We start from the raw sequence: 20,752 nt of genomic DNA, 5'->3' as shown, positions 1-20,752 counted from the left end.
CGTTCATACAATAATTATTTTTACCATCTACGAGAATTAGGTATTTAATTTAAAAATTATTTTTTTTATGTTAGGAATTAAAAAAATATGTTTTAGTTTCAGTAGTAGTATAATAATATTTCAAAAAAATTTATGGCTAATTTTTTAAATAAAAGAGTCACTTAGTATATAAATATTTTGCCATTCATTTAATTTGTTTTCATTCTAACATTTTTTTCTATTAACCACAATCGTGAGTCTAGAATTTTAATTTTTCTAAACCATTTTCACGTCTGATAAATTAAATATTTAAATTCTTACAACATATTATATTTCGTTTTTGTAGGTTCACATTTTCTGCTCAACGCTGTTTCAGATTTTTCTGCTCTATAGTGTTGTCTCCTTAATCTTTTTGTTAAATCTTTCTAAAACTCGACTTAGAAACTATGTTCCTTCGTCATCTCTGTAAGTAAATCGTATAATAAGCAAATATAACTGGATTTCAACAACCGGATATACGTCAGTTAATGCTTCAAAAACATTATTGTTGAATGCTACTCAAAAAATATTTAAATCTATTCAATGTCCTAACTCGTTCAAGTTCAACATTTCACCACGACTCGTGCTGAGAGGTTGTCATAAATGTCGATAAGACACGAGAACAAGTATAATGATATAAAAGTATAGAGCTCAACAGTAAGTATAAGAAGAGCGGTTATGATGTTGAGTCTTGTTTAATAGACATGAATAAATAAAAAAGTTCAATTAAATCCGTACATGGTCGTCGTATATATTTTCATTTGTAGCTATACAAGTAAATGATAAAAATTGCTAAACAATTTTTTTTTTTAATAATTTTGAATTACTCATGTTCATGGCCAAAAATAAATTTAAACTGTTTGATGAATAAATTATTAAACTGTTATTATTCTTTTAATTATAAAGGTTTCCTTAGCCATTAATGAATTGAAAATTGTTGGCAAATAGTTTTACTTAAAATTTAAGTAGTCATAAATTTAATGTAAAATCACTAAGCTATGATTATTAAAAGCGTTTATTTGACTAATTTCCTTTTTTTATACATTTCTCAAAAGCATAATCAACTCTATTATCTGTTGATGTCAGAAATGTGCGAAAAAAAAATTTAATACTTTTTTTTGGACATAAATCTTAAATTAATAAAGTCATTAAACATCATAAAAAATATTATTGTTTAAACTACGACTATCTCGCTTTGGATCGAGTGAAATGGGACAAAAGCCTATAAAGTGAACACGCTTAAGTGTTCAAAATTCATAAGGGTGTGAGAAACTCTAAACAAACACTAAATGTTTATGGTACGTGCCATACTCTACGTACTGTATGGGTAAGGTTTTTATAGTAACACTTTTATAAATGGACTCATATACCCTTAAAATATGTATGCAACCATATTGTGTGAACAATTTTTGAAATAATAAACAAAACCATGGGTACTTTTTAACTGTCACTATTGTTACCATTTTAGAAATAAAAAAAGTAAAGAAAATAAATTATTTGCCTTCTAAAAGTTCATTTTAAGACGTGTGTCTCTAAGAATAAATTGATGAAACAGATTAAATTATCTATTTGAAGTCTGTGATTTCTCGTAATTGTATTGTAAACTAATCGTTTAATTAAAATAACGATTAACAGAACCAAAAATAAACTTTTCTCTCTCATAAAAATATATCATATATTTAAGTGACTGTTCTTTGACAATGAGTGTATGTTCTTGATAGATAGTGTGTCTCTTTACGGTAATCCTCGCGAGACTTGTTGGTACCAAACTAGTAATTATAATGATCACTTTGTGATCCTCATAGAAGGGCATTGGAACGTGCCTGATTTTTGAAGAGCGAGAGTAGAATATTTAATTTTGTCAAGTAAACTGACAACGATGTTAAATAATGCTATTGTATAGACACTTCTCTAATGTGAGGTTTTTCATATTTACTTGACCACTCCCTTGAAATTATTCAAAGAATACTAATTTACATTTGTTATGTACGTACATAAGAAAACCACCAATAATAATGCGCACTATTCGGATTAAAAATGTATTTTTTTACACAGTCCTTGAAAAAAGGACATTTTATGATGTCTATAGAGAATACTTTATTTAATTCTCACGAAAGAAAATCATTAAAAGTATTTATTTAAGTGTTTATTATTATGAATATAAATGGTTATGTTCATTTAGTATAAACTACTTATTGCTTTTACAATACTATAACACGTTAGAAAATTATTATATTTCAATAGAAATTCAAACAATTTTTTATATTTTTAGTTTGAAAATTGGATGATGTTTATGAATTGATTTGATAAAAATAAATTTCTATTTAGTGGTATAGCTTAGGTTTCACGATAAAAGTAAAACTAGCAGAAGAAAATTTCATGTTGGTCGCTTTATATTTTATTCTTAAAATATTTAATTATTTATATGATATATGAAAATACCGAGTGATTGTCATTAAATAAATAATAAAATATATGTATTTCTTAATTTTGGACTAGAAGTAATTTTTAAAACTATTTGAAATACTTCTCTAAATAATATAGAAAAAATGTATTCAGAATAATTCTCAGAGTATCGAATGAGAATTTATAACACATTTGAAATACTATCCAAGACTAAAATTACGTATACTTAATTAGACATACACTTATCACTTCATTATAATAATTCTAGAAGTTAAATGAGAATATTTAAAGTTGATATTTGTATATTTTTGTTACACATATTTAAAATATTTTATTTTAAAAATAATTCAATTATAATAAATTAAATAGCTTTTTGGCACTCCTAGATGCAAATGGTAACACTAATGGTATTTATTATAAATATCTGTATATTATTTATACTGCTGTACATGAGATATTAAAAAATGTATTTAATTTTTTTAAGAAATTAATTTAAATGTATACTTAATATTTTCATAATAGCTAATAGCATTTATATGTTTATTATAAAAATAACAGTTGAGTAATTTTATGTTGATTATGATTTTTTTAATACTTGTTTTTATGATCATGTTGAATTATTAAACAAATAAATTTATAAATGAATGTCAGTAAATTTGTCTACTGCAATCAAGTTTTCGATAAAATCTGAGCTAGTGAAATATTTTCAAAACCAGTTTTATGCTTTGATGATTTGTTTAACTTTAATCATTTTTGAACTTTTGTATTAAAAACATTCAGGTGAAGACCGCTTTATTGTATTTGTTAACTTTATGTATAAAGTTCCTCGCAAAGTGTTGAATAGAAAATAACTTTGCTCGGAATATAATCACAAATGCTTTTGACATTTTCTAACATACGATTCCACCGAGTTCTTGGACTGGTTTCTAATTCTCATTAACATTTTTTCCCGTGTCGATCAATCTAAGTGCGCTCATAACTTTGTTCGTCACTTTTGTCTCTCGACACAGCGATGACACACGAACAATACCATCGCTTGTCCACATAGTCCATGGAAGTGTTGTTAACGGCGACAGCGCGCTGTCATTGACGATCCATATCCGGAAAGTGCGGAACTGGTTCTGACACCTGGGCCCTTGTTAGCGTTTAGTAGCCAACGGTGTGTTCTTTGGCCGCATAAATAGAAGTGCGAATAATGGTAACCGATAAATCAAATGTAACACACGCGATATGCGTTGGATTCTCTTTATGTGTACACCAAAGTGCGCACGCCTTGAATTTATACACACTTGGCCGGTTGTATCTTGAGCACATGCGAGATGTTGCACCGTAGTAAATAACCATTGTGCACTTCCACTTACAGTACACCATTACATATGTACATATAGAACACCACAAGACGTGTCGATCCGTATCGTTTGTAAAATGCAAGCGGCTCCCGTAGTTTTTTAAACGACAGCTATTCGGATCTAACCGAACGACACATTTCGACGGTAAAAATGGTCATGACGAGTAACTAATAGTATTGCGGTCGCTCGATAAAGTCCAACGCCTTCGGGATCCGACACGTGGTCACATATTAATACCCGTTTGGCCGAAAGATAAATGGGCCGATCACTTATGCAAATGCTTGCCGAGAGAGAACTGTAACGAAATTTAATTTAAAAATCGATTTGACGTCAACAACATAAAAGTGAAGGCCCCCACGTTCATTGACGAAACTGTTGTAATTAAAAATCTCGATTACATACATATAACCGTCTGACGTGATAAGTTTAACGCTTCACCTTGTTGCGTTTTATTGTTATTGAGCAAACATTATTTATAATAAATTAAACTCGGAATTTTAACCATAGTTGTAGTAATTAGATACAAATTTTTGCTCGGCGAACACAATGCAACACCCTAAAGTTATTGTTGTAAGATTTTGATTTAAAACACTCATAATTGTATTAGTTTTAAACTGTACAAGCCAATACAGTTCCGATTCTGGTTGATACAAAAAATCATTGCATTCAAATCATTTCCATATATTTACAGTGCATATAAATGTAAAATATGCGTGTACATATAACCACTTTTAATATTATACGGTAGAGAATATCACATCATAAAGTAGTGTCGTATAGTTGAACCATTTAGATTTGTTTTGATACCGTTTGGTGATCTAGCTGATCCGTATTCCATATGTTTGATTGTTAAATTATTATTGGTCTGATGATTTTCAAATGCATCGAACGCGCGTTTTAATACACCTCGTCGAAAATAACATACTCACATTATAGTTTTACAATACAATCGTTTTGTAAAATGTCGACTCATTCGTTTTTCTAAGCTATGAAAATGTGTAGTCACTGAGATACTTCTCGAACCGTCTGGTACAACAACAAGTAAGTACATTGTAAGCTACTTACACTATCAAATACATAAATTGATTTTTTTCTATTGATCGTCATCTGATTAGCTATAATTTAAACCGAACCAATATAATTGGGAGAGAATAGTAATGAAAAATTTGTAGCATGAAAATATTGTGTAATACACAATGTGCGTTTGGGTAACGCGAAATTGGTAATTCTTCACAATGTTAATGGGCTACCCCTAACTTTATTTTAACTGAGAGTAAACATTGTATGGAAATTTGAGGTAAAAAAGTGTTACAAAAATATTTTCTTTAGAGGGCATCGTTGTTTAAAATGAAAATAAAACAAATAATTTACATTCTAACAATACTAATGTAGAATGTGCTTTTAATTGGCGAATGAATTTATTTGAAGGTTTAAAAAACATTTGTAATTCATGTAATCAAAAAATGTATCTTGTTATATCTTTGGTAATTAATAGAAAATACTTTTTTCAGATGGTATTCGAATTTATATTATTTGATTTAGAAAATAATAATAATACTTTTTCTTGACGCAATAATAAATGTACAAATTGCATAATTTTTAGTTTTAATAAAAATGAACAATTATTAGTAATAATAAAATAAAAAACATATTTTTTTAACTTTAAGAGAATTGTGCTAAATATTTGATAAAATTTACTTAATCCCTTTCGCAACTATCGTTGACAATGTACATTTTTTTAACATGCACAAGAACTCAAACCTAATGTAAAAATACTAATTCTTGGATATCTTCAATAGTAACGTTTTAATATTATTTTTATCGGTGCAACATGGATTTGGGCAGGGGAGTGATATACACACCCGAGAAAAATGGCTATTACCCTTTCCAAATAAAAAAATATGTTCACCCCATAATTTTACACGTCAAAAGGGATCTTACGCCCAATTCCCTTGTCCTGTAATTACGGCCGAGAGTGTTTTTTATTTCTCTATAATAATTCGTGGTAAAATACCGACGAATTTAACTGACATTTAAGTAACATTTGGCAATTGATTTTCTTTGGTTATTGCAGTCGTCCACTGCGGTTGGTAAATCACGAAAGATCAAAAAATAAATGGCCATTTGATAAACTCGGACGAATACGTCGTAAGTCTTCGCCGTGTTCTATTCATGTTGGAGGTGTCCGAAACAAACAACGTCGATCGATGATGAGTCGTCACGTGGTTATTTGCTGTCTTTTGGACCCCGTCGAACACACCTTCCATTAGTGATCTCCACTGTCGAACCTTAAGTAGTTAATAATTCCACGACCTGACCACACCTCGCAGTCATGGTGTTATTTTCTCTGTCTCGATCTCGAGTGTTTTCTTGTTCTTCCCGAAAATCCATTACGATCCCTCGACCATTATCATAATCTTTTAGTAGTAGTCGTACAAGTAGGTACTCAGAAACAATGGCGATGGCTAAAAGTCAACGTAACCACCACGTACATCGCTATGATGTACTACAATCTGTCGTAGGGCATACCGATTAATAACAAATAACATAATCCGTACGAATCATATGACACCACAGCGTGTACACTATTCACAAAAAATGCATTCACTTCTTGTTATTTATGTTGCCAAATATGATTTTCATGACTTTTCCGAAACTCTTTTATCTAACGAATCAACGTGTCAAATAAATAAAATAACCGACAAATTCAAACAACTAAACGACACTTGTAAATTTCGAGTAAGAAAATATGTGTGATACTTAAACAAGAGATCTTATGTTCCACTTGACATATTAAATGTTTTTGAAATTATTATTATTATTATTTTTTGAATAATTTTACAATTTGCAGAATGTATAATTTCTAATACAAGTATTTACTGTAATCATATGATACTTAACATGTAGTCTTAGTCTTGATGATTATTTTTGTAATAAATAAAACGGCATATTTAATACAAAAATGAATAATATTTTCCTTTATGGTGTTGTTTTATACGCGTTTCTATACAAGCGGCTAGTTTTTTTTGAAACATAATTAGCTATATAATGTATTTTACTATTAAAAAAACGACCGAGTAAAGAATACGGCTGCATAATTTTTATGTCTCAGTTTAATAAATCGTATGGGCCGTGTGATCGTTAGCGTGTCACATAACACAATATTCAAACGTTTTTTAACACAAATATATAAACATGATTATAACTTGGAATAACAATTCAATTTCTTAACGACACACATATATTTTATTTTTTTCTTGTCATGAATATCGTACATGTCTTTTAAAAAACGAAAATTTTAACAAAATAGTTTTTAATGAAACTTTTACCATTTTAATCATTTGGAGATATCTATACTTTTAACGTTCGGTACGTTTAATATTAATTAATTAAGTAACTCAATTATAAAAATTAAATTGTTAACGAATAATGCGGTATGATATATTGAGTAACATTTTTTTACTTTTACAAACAACACAATACGATTAATTGGACGCACCCGATTACATACGAGAAAATAAATTTTTCCTACTAGAATTTTATCATCCGGGCGCCATTGATCTTATCACAAATGTTTTAATTTTATATCGATGTACTTTATACATTATTTACATTTTATTATAATTAAGTAACGTTAATCACAACTGACCATGGTTTTTTAACAAAGTTTAAAACCTGTAATTGTTCATGAGAAATAAGTTCTACGTGTTTTTTACACCATGAAAAATGAGTAGGCATCTTTTTTTTATATCGTGATGTTTAATTTATACAGAGATTTTGTATCTCATTTAAATACGTTAAAATGCGAAAACTATAGAGATGAAGACATTTTTCGTTGGTCCTACTAAAGTGATCACGACGGTAGTCAAAAGTAAACAGAGTAATACGTGTGCACGTACAGGAGTTACCGGCTAATGAGGAGCGGTAAAGACATAAAAAAACACACGGTCGAAAGACGAGCAAGAGTAGGCACAATGACACGGGTCCGTTTTCGGAAGGCTCTAGACAGTGGCGGCGGTGGACAAACGAGTCGGTCCGTTGGAATGCGTTGGAACTTGCCAGGCATAAGACGCGGGTCTGCTAATTAGAGGACGTCTTGGCTCGCGCGAGATCGGCGCGTGTTCTAAATAAAATCGGACCTTAATGAGCTTGGCATACCTCGACTAGCATAACATTATTATACTCGTACAAGGTCTTCTGATTTACGGCCGGTCTTCTTTAGTTTTTTTTTTGACTTGGCGTTTAGGGCCATTGTCACTATGAAATTATCGACCCCGGAGAGTAACATACGGTTATTTATAATGTATTGCGATGCACAGCTTCACTGCAATAAAAAGTGGTCGAGCTAAAATAAGCGAAATGAGAAAAATACGTACACCGTCTATTGTTTTTGAATTGATAACATAGTTATATTTTCAATGCATACAATATATAATTTATATTATTTTATCAGATAATAACTATATACATTCATGATTTTTCCATAAATAATAAACTGAGATCATTATGTATAAAACGATTTTTACAAAAAAAAATGTATACATACTACAAAAAAAAAAAAAACATAACAAAAATATAAGAATAATAATTGGAGTAAAAGTTATAACAAAGAAAAGAAATATTTTAACATTGCACGAAACACGGCGTTAAGGGGCGACACATGGAAAAGTATTTATTCAGAGGTTTTAACAATAATAAAAGGGATGTGTAATACACAGAATACTACACAATGTTCATCTATGTGTTAGATTCGTTGTAAAATAAATTTTATTTGCTTTAAACGTTTGGCACATTGATTCACAAGAAAATACACGTATTTAAGTGTTTTTAAGAGTAAGTCAAGGAGGAGAAAATACCTTTTTTGGTGCTTGAACGACATTGTTACGATGTTAGAAATGAGAAAAACAGATAAGAATAAAAAAAGGTAAAATTTTGGTATTGAATAATTGAGTAAAATGATCTAATCTAGCAGTCGTGTCTTTAGAAACAAAAAAAAAAACTCAATAATTTATATTTAACACGATTGTCCGGACACTTTTTCGTTGTTATTTTTAAGTAACACAAAAGACGTACGAAACACGAGACCGTTCGTTTAAGTCCCCAAAAGTAATGCGTCCCTCTTGACGATAATTTTGTTACCAACTAAATGAAATTCAAAACACATCAATCGGTAACGTTATTTAGTAAAACTGTTGTACAACAAATCGAGTTGGTTAAATGGGCTAACAATTGAAAAATAAACTTATAACAGTTCATAGAACGTACCGCATTTTCTCCTCCTCCAAGATTAATTTCGAAAAAAATAAATGACTTAAAGAGTGTAAGTATACATTGAAATAAGTTAAATATACTAAATCGTTTACATAACACACAAAAACACCAACACGATTCAACAGCGGTTGTTTTGGTAACCTTACGTATTATAAAAAACATAACTCGTAGTTTCGGCTAATCGGCCAGAATGCATCCGGGCGACTTGTCGGCTCTTGCCGCCTGTCGCCATTCTTCCAGTCGAGGAGCGCACCTCAAGGCCAGTTCGTCGAATTTCGTTCTGGCCATAAACACGAACTCACCCGGTCCGACGGCGGGCCTGCAGCCCCGTCCGAACGTAATGGTCACGGGCTGTTCGGCACCGTCACCGATCTCTTCGATGGCGCGGTCGTCTTCTTCGGGCGGCAGCCGGTGTGCCTTGGTCGGCCGCACCTTCACCCGCGACACGTCACCATCGTACGATACGCCCACAATGGTGCCTTGAACGACTGCAATCAAACAAAAGAGCAAAATTAATTTCCCATATCTCGAGCAACGTGAACAGCGTAAAATTATTTGCACTAGATTTTTTATCGGGACGACAACGCGCTCTGCTCGTCCTCTATTTTCAACCCATTGTTTCTCATAATGACTTTGGTTTCAATTGAAGCGAATGGAAAAAATCCAGGCAGCGGATCTTTCTAGGTATGTATTGTACGTAAACACGCGCTGACTTTTTTATGTACGTGTATTACTGCATTGTGTTTTAATGATGCAGGTCGCGGTCTATAATACAATGAACGCACAATACACACATATTGTAATGCCATAATATAAAACCATGTAAGTAATATTTAAAATAGATCCGTAATTTTATGAAAGGCCCGGAGCTATACAGAAACATAAAAAACCACACGACAATGCGCGTTTCACGTGTGAGTAATGACTGATACTGAGAGGTAAAAAAATTGGTACGAAAATGCTCTCGGTGCTGGTAACTACTCCTATTACATGCGCTTACGGAATATTAAAATGTGCCCCGAGTATTTTATTTTTATACGCGTATCAGGAAAAATATACTATAATGTAGTTGTAAGTATGCAAATTACCGTATTTGACCACAATACCCTGGACGTACATTTTTAAAATCTTAATCTAAAAAAAATATTAATCAATATCATGCAGTTTTTATTGTCTTCAGTGACCGACCATTTTGGCCGATGAATATTTATACTACACACCATAATTTTAATGTAAGAATTATTTTTTCAAGTGCACGAATTCGGTGTTTTTGTAGTTTAGAATATCATTAGAAATTTAAAAAAAAAAAAAAGAATTTTTCAAAACGAAACGTGAGTATTTTCAATTGTTGGGCATTAACTTTGTTTTTCCTAACCTGAATAATTTATTTAAAAAATTTATAGATTTAGTATAAGTATTCTACCCAAGTATAAGTTTTGTAGGAATTTCTTGCAGTATGGATAAAATATGTTTATTTATTGTATACAGGTGCGTCGAAAGNTTAACTTTGTTTTTCCTAACCTGAATAATTTATTTGATAAATAAAATATTAAATAATTTATAGTTTTACTATAAGTATTCTACCCAAGTATAAGTTTTGCAGGAATTTCTTGCAGTATGGGTAAAATATGTTTATTTATTGTATACAGGTGCGTCGAAAGTCTCTTGAATGTCTTAGAAAAGGTATTTTTATGATATTAATGTTAGATATTAAAGCGGAAACCATACCAAATTAAAAGCCACCGTCAGAACGGCGAGACTTACCTAGACTACTCGTGCAGTAAGCTTGTGTCATTTCTTCTACTGTGCAAGGACGACATTCTGTAATGAAATAAAAAACAAACAATGTATAATCAAAATCGTATTAGACGGCACGAATAGTGTATTTTGTTATATTAAAAACAACGCGCTTAAATGATTACAGCACTACAAGTGAGTGAACATTTTCATTTGCACTTAAATTATAATTAGACGATGAACCTCTAAACGACATTTTTACCCTAGTCCTGGTTGTCTAATAAAAGAGGTTTTAGTGTACGTTCAATATGAATTTCTGAAGAACCTAGTCTCGGAGTACGGCAATTTTGTTTTTTACTTTATTGTATTCCACGAGCCAGTGTTTAAGTAATTTAAAAAAATGAAAATCATTGTTAAAGTCACCACGTGCGGTATAAGATTCGATGGCCTCTGCTCTTAAATGTATACAATGCGGCGATTACAATAAATAAAATATTGTAATAACTGTCGTAAAAAAAGAAGAAAACATAAGTGTAGTGATGTGTACTTAAAAGCTAATGTGGACAAGAACCGGTCTTCGAGAAACGTCATGTAAAATGGAAGTATAATTTTTTATTGCTTCGAAAAATGAATTTATGGCCTAATTTTAATAAAACAACTGCGTCGAAAACGACTTTTGGGTATTACAGTGATTAGAGTGCGTAGGCTAAATCGGCAGACGCCAGTCGACATGTTTATTGTAATTACAATACAACCTAACACTTGCACAATAACGTACACGGAATAATTTTTGTCTTTGAAAAGTTTTTTTGCCTCGCAAACACTTGTAAATTGCAAGTTCTAAACTTCTGTGATATTCAGTGTAAGTAAAACTAGCACCAGTAACTAAATCTTATTATTATTAGTAAAATTAACTAGTAATATAGAACAACTATTTTTTCGAAATTTGCTTAATGTTTTTTGGATTTTTAATATTTTTCAATTTAAATTAATATTTTAAACATATTTTTAGTTATAAATTGCTTTTATCATTAATCGAATTGTAAGAAAACTTTGTGACTGGGCCAAATAAAGAGAGATCCTTCTTGGTCAAAAAGTTTTTATCATTCAATTTTTTCAAAACTATTTGTTTCATAAGACTTTTTTTCTGTTAATAAGTCAACATATCTTATGTCACATAGATATATTTTATTTTTGTATATACAATATGAACAAGTCACATCTGATACTAGCAATGATACTTGAAAATATATGTGTTCGTTTAAACGTTTAAAATATTTTTTGGATAAAGAGTTTTTAATAGAATACTTGTAAGGTAGGTAAATTAATTATGTAAAGTAATTCAAAAATAATACATGAGCAGTTTTTTTATGACTACAAAAGTTGTTTTTCATATTTTCTCATTCACTCTGAGTGACATTTGAGTTACAACGTTACACAGGCACTTTGTCAAGAACAAACAGGTTTCTGGCTAACAAAATAGTACCTGTATTGACCAAAATTGTAATCATTGTAATTATTTAACGGGAAATAATTTAAGAAACAACAAAATAACAGTAAGGGCTACATTTTAAAATTTAAAATTTAAATTTTTTAAAATTCATTTTTTGCGTAGTTAAAATCGCAGTTCATTTTTTTATGCTATTTACATAAAAACGGACATGTGTACATTTTATTTACAAAAAATAACGAAAAAAAATCGTCCATTGAATTGTATAGGTAAATTGAATGAATTTCGTCGTATAATGCTAAAATTAACAGCGATGACCTAATTGCTAATAATTAAATAAGCATAAATTTCAACCAATAAAATGACATGAATTGTTGTTCATAACATTTGTACAGTTTCGGTATTGTTTATTTGTCAGAAATGCTCAATAAGCCACTTTCTGTGAACAATAGTATCGTTTCATTTTCGTCTCGATATTTATTAAAGTATTTCAATATTTTTTTGCAACCATATAGTAGTTTATAAACAAATTAGTTCATTTATTCATTCCTTAATGTTATAAACAAAAGGAAAGTATCGGTCATTTTTTTTAGCTCTTTAAAATTTATTTTCTCATAACAAAAGTAAATTAATAAATAGATATAAAATTATGAATTGAAATACTCAAATAAACAATAGTAATTATGATTCAGTCCTAAGCACGAAGAATTACAAAATCATTAATACGGAAAAGTCCTTTGATTCTAAGTTAAGTTATAAAATACAATGTCTGTTTTCGTTTGATTATACAAGTACAAAGTAAACGCCTTGCACAACTATTCGCATTGAAGAACTGGTTTGAGTTGGATGTTTTCCAAAAGGTCACTCTAGTTATCGTTAATATGCATCTAACAGGGCATATCTTATCATATATACATATACATGAAATATACGCGGTGCAAATAAATCACATAAAATGTGACCGGACAAATGATTCATATATTTTTTCATAATTCAAGCTCTCTGTTCATATGGCGGTTAAAAAATATATAAATGCCGACAAGTGGACTATTATTTCTAAAGGTCATCTGGAAAAACATATTTATTTTTATGTATTTTCTTTTAATGTATTTTATGGATGTTGAAATAGATTACACAAACGTGTAATCTATTTCCCCTGTCGTTACTTTCTAAGAAAATAATTTACGAGTTGAATAATTCATTAACGTACCATCGTCGAGGTCATCGGCCGTGAAAAGTTCGGGTACTGGTGAACTGAGTGGTTCGAGATCATATCGGAACTGGACTGCTTTGCTGGAGGGCTGCTGTCCAGATTTGTCAGCTTCCACATAAAACGCCGCTGTTCCACCGACACTCTTGAAGCACTGCGATCGCTGTGGCCTTTTCGGCGTCCGGTGGTCGTAGACGGCAAGCAAACGCCGTGGTGCGCTATCAAGTAACACGCGCACTCCGTCTAACCTGTCGGGTTTAAGGCAAACGCGGAACTCGCGACCTCCGCTGTTGCCAGTCAACCGGAACACGATCCTTAAAGCTCCTCTTGGGTACGACCAACGTACTTTGCCGGCCCAACATCGATCCAATCGTACGGGTCGCACTGAGTATTCAGAAGAATCAGAAAGACCACTGAAAAAAAAAATAAAGACACGTTAGTATATAGATGCGATTATTATTATTTTGTTGGTTATTTGTCAACTTTTATTCATCTTTCGATTTTTATTTCCGCTTTCAAACGGAACACTGTTCGATGAAAATCTTGGAAGAAAAAACCGGTTTTTCGAATGTATTAAGTATATTTATCATAAGTGATTTTTCCACGATTTAGTGTGTTTAGTTTTTAATTTTTATTATGATGAATATTCAAACGTTAACGTAGGAGAAAATTATTCGGATATAAAAACAGTTTGATGATATTGTTAATCATTTCAATGATCTACATACTAAAGATATCTTACGACCTATTAGGAATATAATTATACAGTTCAGGTCCGATTAGAGGATGGCGCTGGCTGCACATCTTACACACGGGCACGAGTCTCGGTTTCTCTGGGCAACCAACAAAATGCTAATTTTATCAGAACGCTGCCGCGGGCAAAAAGAAAAATTGCTGGGCCATCTCAATGTCCGAGTTTAAGTATAAACTACGGTTGATGCAAAGTGTATCATAACTTATAGTTTAACGACAGCACTCTGCAGAGGTAATGCGTAAAGGAGTGAAGATTTGTTTTATTAATAAAGCTAAGAACGATAAACTCGTGGCAAGAGGATTGCCATGTGGAAATTAATCGTGTAATAATTTTTTATTGCACGTACGTTAACGCGTATAAATTGTAGCCGCGTACGANCGTACGTTAACGCGTATAAATAGTAGCCGCGTACGATAATTTGATAAACATAATTTTATATCAAAACGAGAATAATAAAACCATAAAAGTTTTATTGCGGTCCGCGCTCGACGATTTACTAATTAGTAATTACCAGACGGAACAAATGTCGCTGAGATGACGTGATAGATTAATTTTGGAATGATCATGAACTCACAGCAGCAGTAGAGGAGTGGACGGATCCTATGAACGTCTTTTACCAGACGGTAGAAAATGAAAAATTACATTGTAATATTCTTAACGGTATAGATCATCGGGCAATTTTGTTCGGGTCAATCCGACGGCTTGGATTAAACAACAATGATATTACTATAATAATTACCTGTCGCTCACGTTATGTATTTGCAAGAGCTGACGTTTCGTCGTACCTGCGCACCCATAGGCACCCCGAAAAAAATGCGTAGCCACTAAACTCTATTAAATTATATGAGAAATGATGGACGCGCCAGACCACCGGAGAAGACTGCGGGTCGGTCACCGTATTCCATCTAGTTCCGATTATCCCTAAAAAAGTCTGATTTTTCATATAGGTAGATTGGTTGGAGCAGACGCATTCATAATCGGTACACGATTGATGATGAGATGACGTACTGGGCGTCTAAATACAATGCCACAATCATTAGAGTGTTTTGCGTTTCGTCCATAAGACATGATAAATGATTGTAGAGTCTACGCGAGACTAGAGTGTACGATAATAATTAATAATTGTCACTCGGATTATAATAGAATCCTATCAATGTAAATTGATTTATTTATGACGACAACAGGACTGTTTTTTTTTTTAACTCCGGTTGTATTTCCCGTGTCGCAACGCACAAACACCAACGTTTTTCGATGTTATTATATTTTTGTTGTACATTTTTTCTACGGTCGGGTCACAATGGTTCGGTGGTTATCTCATGTGGTAGTCTCGACAGCACACAGGGGTCTCTCCGTCGGTAGATCGAGCGTCAGCTGGCAGATGTCCCCAAAGACATGTTTGTATTTCGGGGCTCCTTTCAACAGGTACACCACTTCTGTGTTATAATAAAAGATTTTATGGCGCACGTATTACAATACCGTCTGTTGATATCGGTTCTTTTGCAGTGCACTTTCTATACAAACGTACATTAGACGCCAATTTAATTATAATAGCCATAAAAACTTGGAGTTTTGTGTAATATTTTCGCTCGCCTTACAATAATAACATGTTGTGATTACTCGAGTACTGATTTTATCGTACCCATATGAATACCCGTCATTTTTCACAGTCCAATAAAGTATCTCTTCCAGCGATCGGTCTGTCCGTACGGTCGAAAAGTTTGAATTTTCCCGGTGCCGTTTCAGGTGACAAACCTTTATTAACGTGAGAGTACGCGTGAATCGACGGAAAGCCGCTTCTCTGAGGTCGTCCATGAGTCATAGACGACGACATAGTTGCTACTTAATCGGTTGGTGAGCGATCGTATCGTTAATCTTTCCGTGTACAATAGACGGCTCACATTATGCACCGATGACTTAAAGTCGAATTACTATCCCCTGGGAAAGAACAAATTACTCTGTACAATGGACTATACAGTGAATTATTGTAGAAATATTTTCTCACGTAAGTATGTGCTACCGTTTTACCGCAGTGTCATTACGACTTGGTCCGGTAAAAACATCTCGAGGCATCAAAAAATGTTTGTCGTTACAAAGTGACAAAGGCTGTTACCACGACATTCGGACGAATTCACATTAATTGCGTCTCTCGAAGAGTTCATCGCGGACACGCGATATTTTATGATTTTAGCCTTTAAGCTTGTAAGGATTTTAAAATATCAATCAGCTTATTATCCCACTTGTATTACAATGACGAGGTCGCACGAGGACCGACACGGTGTGGTTAGGATGTTTTTTCAAATAACGTTTCCACTTATTGCTTGTACTGCCCACGCATATACATCGGAGCTAATTTTTAAATTTATGCGTCACTTGTATGGGCGCGGCGTATCTGATTACCAGTAATATAAAAAATTATATTAGTTTTCCAACTGATTACACATAGTTTTTTTTTCTTCTTCTTTATTTAGTCTGTACGAAGCGGCGTTTCTGTCCCTAAAACTGCAGCAGACTCGCGTTAACAAGTCCAATGGCGCGTTTTATTTTTTCGAATGATTTGGCGGTCGACTGGCCGCTACTACAGTGTGTTCGGCAGCATAAAGACAAAAAATGCTAATGAACTGTAACCCTCCTAATATGGGGATACAGCCATGTACAAGACGACAGTGCACACGTTTGTCTTAAGATTTCGAAACGGTCTTATTTTACGTTGCTCGTGAAGCATCGGTGTACATGTTGTAGTGGGTGGTAATCATGATAATTCAAGTAAAATAGTACCCTCGATCGAAGCCCATTAAAAGAAAATAACGATCCGCAGAGACGAACAACGAGATAGAAACATAACTGAGATGTCATTAAGTGTAGACGGTCTTTTGTCGAGTTCATTAGTCTAAATGTATTGTACGGCAGCGGTCTGCGGTGGTAATTTGGACTGATTGTACACGACTAGGAATTTACCGGTTACCGTGTATGTATTTTTTATTACTCCCTCGACCAACGGTGCTGTTGTGCGCATAGCTCGAAAATCCCTCTAATTAGCGACAAATTTTCTCAAGTGCCCTTTCCTAAAACCGACCACGCCTACCCGTACAGCGTAAATAAAACAATGCCACATGTGATTGCTAGACACTGTGTATTGCGGCCACTTCACATGTGTCCCTTTGCGCAGAGTTAACGACGACCGCAGCGGCCATAGAGTGTGCGACACACGTGCAAGTGCGTTTTCGTGGCGCCAAAAACGTTTACCAACACTGCCTCTTACGGCTAAACGGCAAAATCCACCCATTTTTATTTATTTTTATTTATTGTACGCTCTTAATCGCCGAAGCTCATTAAAAACTACGCGTTTGCCTATTTGTAAAGTAATAAAGTCAGTCGCGTCTAATAATATACCTGCGTTTTAAAAATAATACAGTCGATTCGCCAAAAAGGATCCGAACCGTGTAATTTTGGCCCAAAACGGGATCAATTATTGTTGTTGTAAAGATAGGTAAGGAGGGACCTGTTGTGGCGACCGAATATGATCGATACGTTTTGAGTGATGCTCACGGCTCCCGCAACAAACACGAAAACGCCACAATCGCTCCGGGGGAGGTTAAAGAGAAAACAATTTGGATTATACAAAAACGTGCCAAACAATCGAACGGGGGTGGGATCATTGTCGCTGTCGATCCCGTCGGGTTTCCACAGTAAAAACACGTGTATCTTTTAATTTGTTCTTGCAGACGCCGCGCTATTGGAATGGCAAAACAATAATTATTGTTGAACGTTAGAGAACATTTGCGCGCGATGGCCAAACGGCATTGTGTCCGTTTTCAATCACTACCAGTTCAGAGAAACTAAAAGTCATAATATCGAACTAGAAAATTGTTAATTACACACTATGACGTGACGTGTGCAATATGCATGAGAACGACAAATAAATGCCTAAAGAGCGATGTGAGCGCCTAATTTATGTAGTTAAACTTATTATCACTGTTTGTACCTTAAACTCAAACAATAATATTTTCATAACAAAAAAGCACATGCATTAGACGGCACGGATTAGGTATAATATTATTATAGTAGGCGTTCGAGACCACCTGTTTTCCTTTGAACCCAACAGCAGTAGTGGGCACGTTGAAACAATATTGCAGGGGTCGTTTTACACGTTGTGGAGCGGGTCGAGTGACGAAAATCATAGGAGAAAAAACCCGTGGCGACTGAAAATTACCACATTAAGTCGAGGCGATCAAGTGGTAGCTAATTATTTCGAGTTGCACGCGAACAAACGTATGTGTTTTTACGAATGAATTTTATCGCTACAAAGTAAATAAAAATTAGAAAATGTGTACATAAGACGCACGCACGTCGAAATTTCGTTTAAATAAATGTGCGTTTATTTGCAGTGTCGAATGGCGTAAGCCGGTCTTGACAGTGAATGCGTTTCGCCAAAAAAAAACTAGTCGCTTTGAAATGGAAGGTTGGCGACTGCGTCAATGTTTCGAGATCATAAAACAGAAACGGCGACATAATAAAGGCAAATGTATCGAATCTTAAAATTCGTTTAACGACTTAAACACCGACGGTCAGTGTCTTGACCCCAGAGTGTAGATTTTTTTGTTATGGCAAGAGATAACAGTTGGCAAACATCCGTCGCAATTATTCGACGGCGTTTAATTTGACGTTTGTTTTTTTTTCGCCGAAAATTAACATAAACTGCGCGTACAGGTGGACTTTATTGTATAATTGCACACACGGTGGTAGGAAACAGGTACTACTGTGCGCAATAATAGGTGTGCTACGAGATGATAGGCGTGTTACGCACAGTAGTCACGACGAAAACCGAATTGAGTTTCTCACGCGGGTAAATCATTCGTTCCGACGAATCATTGGAATTGTGTGTCGGAGATTAAATTGCAATTGTACACTTGGGTCGTAGGCAACAACGGCGAACGGGTCATTAATGTTCACACGGAGATTCTGGAATTACACCAAGTCTATTATCTTTAAATGCGCGCCCGAGATTTAATAGGACTGCGTTCGATATCTGTTAATCGATTAAGTAGAAAATAATAAATAACTGTTCCGTAGTTGATACTAAACAGTGAACACGTATTGTACACGGGCGACGTCAAAGACGGAATCTTCTTTACTTTGAAATTGTTCGCAGGCCATCTAAATAACCAAATATCATTTGTATTTGAATAATTATAGTATTTTTATCAAAGTCAAGCCGCGTGGTGTTTCCAATTAAACGTCATTATCTCCATACAATCGTACTAGTCGCAATCACTATCGACTATCACGTCAATAGTGTAATAAAAAAGCGGCCACCTACCCCGCTGACCGTTTCTTTTTTTATCCATCCAATTCCTCTTACACGATGCCGTGACAAGACGTTTAATTAAAACCAAACGGAATAGCGCACGGTACTCGTTTCAGGTGATCACGAGGAGGAGAAAGTGCGGCGGCACGTATACGTTTCGCCAGTTCAAAGATATTAAAGTTACGAACGGGCTACGGGAACGTCACGAACGCAGCGAAGCCGCTGGGGACACGCTGTTCGATTGGAAAAAATCGCACTGTCGTGGGAATCATTCGGTTACGTCTCGATATCAGAAAGAATTACACTATCGTGTGTTCGATTTTCCGAACAAATTAAACGTAACCATTACGAGAAACAAAGTGAAATCACTAGTCTCAACTAAATAACGAATATCCTTATACTTTTTTATCAGCGTAAGATTGTACCCGAACAACATCACCTACAGCACGAACGTGTAACAATCTACACATCGAGTTCACTGCCGTCGTTGGAGTGTATCGGGTGATTTTTCCGAAATGTACTCTGCGAGTAACACGATACGCGTAAAACAATACTATGTTACGTTTTCTACCGTACGCAACACACATTTATATTGGCATAGTTAATATCGACTATTCGTAAGATCCGAGGCGTGTCCAGCGTAACGATATGCCCACAGATGTTATTGTCTAGACAACCGCGCGTCTAGTGGAGCCCAAAATTGTAGCGCAGTCGGCGAAAACAGATAGTGGCGTACCCTCAGGACGGACGCTCGTACACAATGCGGTGTATGTGTACGCATGTTAATTAATGGACCGTCGGCGTATTCTTTTAAAAACTTTCGTGTACAGGTCGTTACCGTGTCCGGTGGGCGAAACAATACGAGATGAGGCGTCCCGACAATACTACAACGACGAAATGTACGGGCCAAGGACCGTGTGGTTCGGGCGTGACAATGAAGCGCTGATTGACCGGAACTCGGAGGGACCGAAATGTTTACCGAACGCCCTCCGTGTATAATATAAAACGAACGACAACAGTAACAACGGCAACAGGAAGTCACTGCTAATTGCCGTCGCACTTCTACGATCTTCGATGGAAATAAATATTTCCACGGAATCGCCGTGACGACGGCACGCGACCCGGTTATTTAAGCCAACGCTGCGAAATACTTCATAAATTATTAATCGCGTCCAAACGTTTTGTGCGCAAACATTTGTACGATTTGCCACCAAAACCGATGAGTAGGCTTTCTGCGTACAATATGCTTTGT

General features: G+C 34.2%; 1 protein-coding gene and 1 long non-coding RNA gene across 2 annotated transcripts in view; one reads left to right on the top strand and one right to left on the bottom strand.

Annotated features, from left to right (window-relative positions):
• Nucleotides 1-8,186: 8,186 nt before the first annotated feature.
• LOC126907049 (meteorin-like protein) overlaps nucleotides 8,187-20,752 on the bottom strand; it is a 14,462-nt gene continuing 1,896 nt past the window's right edge. The window contains exons 2-4 of the mRNA XM_050688055.1: nucleotides 13,442-13,854; nucleotides 10,809-10,865; nucleotides 8,187-9,532 (exon numbers count right to left, since the gene is read on the bottom strand). Coding sequence (XP_050544012.1) covers nucleotides 9,222-9,532; nucleotides 10,809-10,865; nucleotides 13,442-13,854 — 781 coding nt within the window. The 3' untranslated portion in view covers nucleotides 8,187-9,221. The remainder of the gene's footprint in view (nucleotides 9,533-10,808; nucleotides 10,866-13,441; nucleotides 13,855-20,752) is intronic.
• The window catches only part of LOC126907051 (uncharacterized), a 20,070-nt gene continuing 10,802 nt past the window's right edge, over nucleotides 11,485-20,752 (top strand). The window contains exon 1 of the long non-coding RNA XR_007704408.1: nucleotides 11,485-11,643. This is a non-coding gene — a long non-coding RNA (uncharacterized LOC126907051). The remainder of the gene's footprint in view (nucleotides 11,644-20,752) is intronic.

The sequence above is a fragment of the Daktulosphaira vitifoliae genome, unplaced genomic scaffold (assembly GCF_025091365.1).
Source record: "Daktulosphaira vitifoliae isolate Bord-2020 unplaced genomic scaffold, ASM2509136v1 Scaffold_5, whole genome shotgun sequence".
In the NCBI taxonomy this organism is placed as follows: Eukaryota; Metazoa; Arthropoda; class Insecta; order Hemiptera; family Phylloxeridae; genus Daktulosphaira; species Daktulosphaira vitifoliae.
Note: the sequence above shows the minus strand (reverse complement) of the source record. Positions and strands in the feature narration are given on the sequence as shown.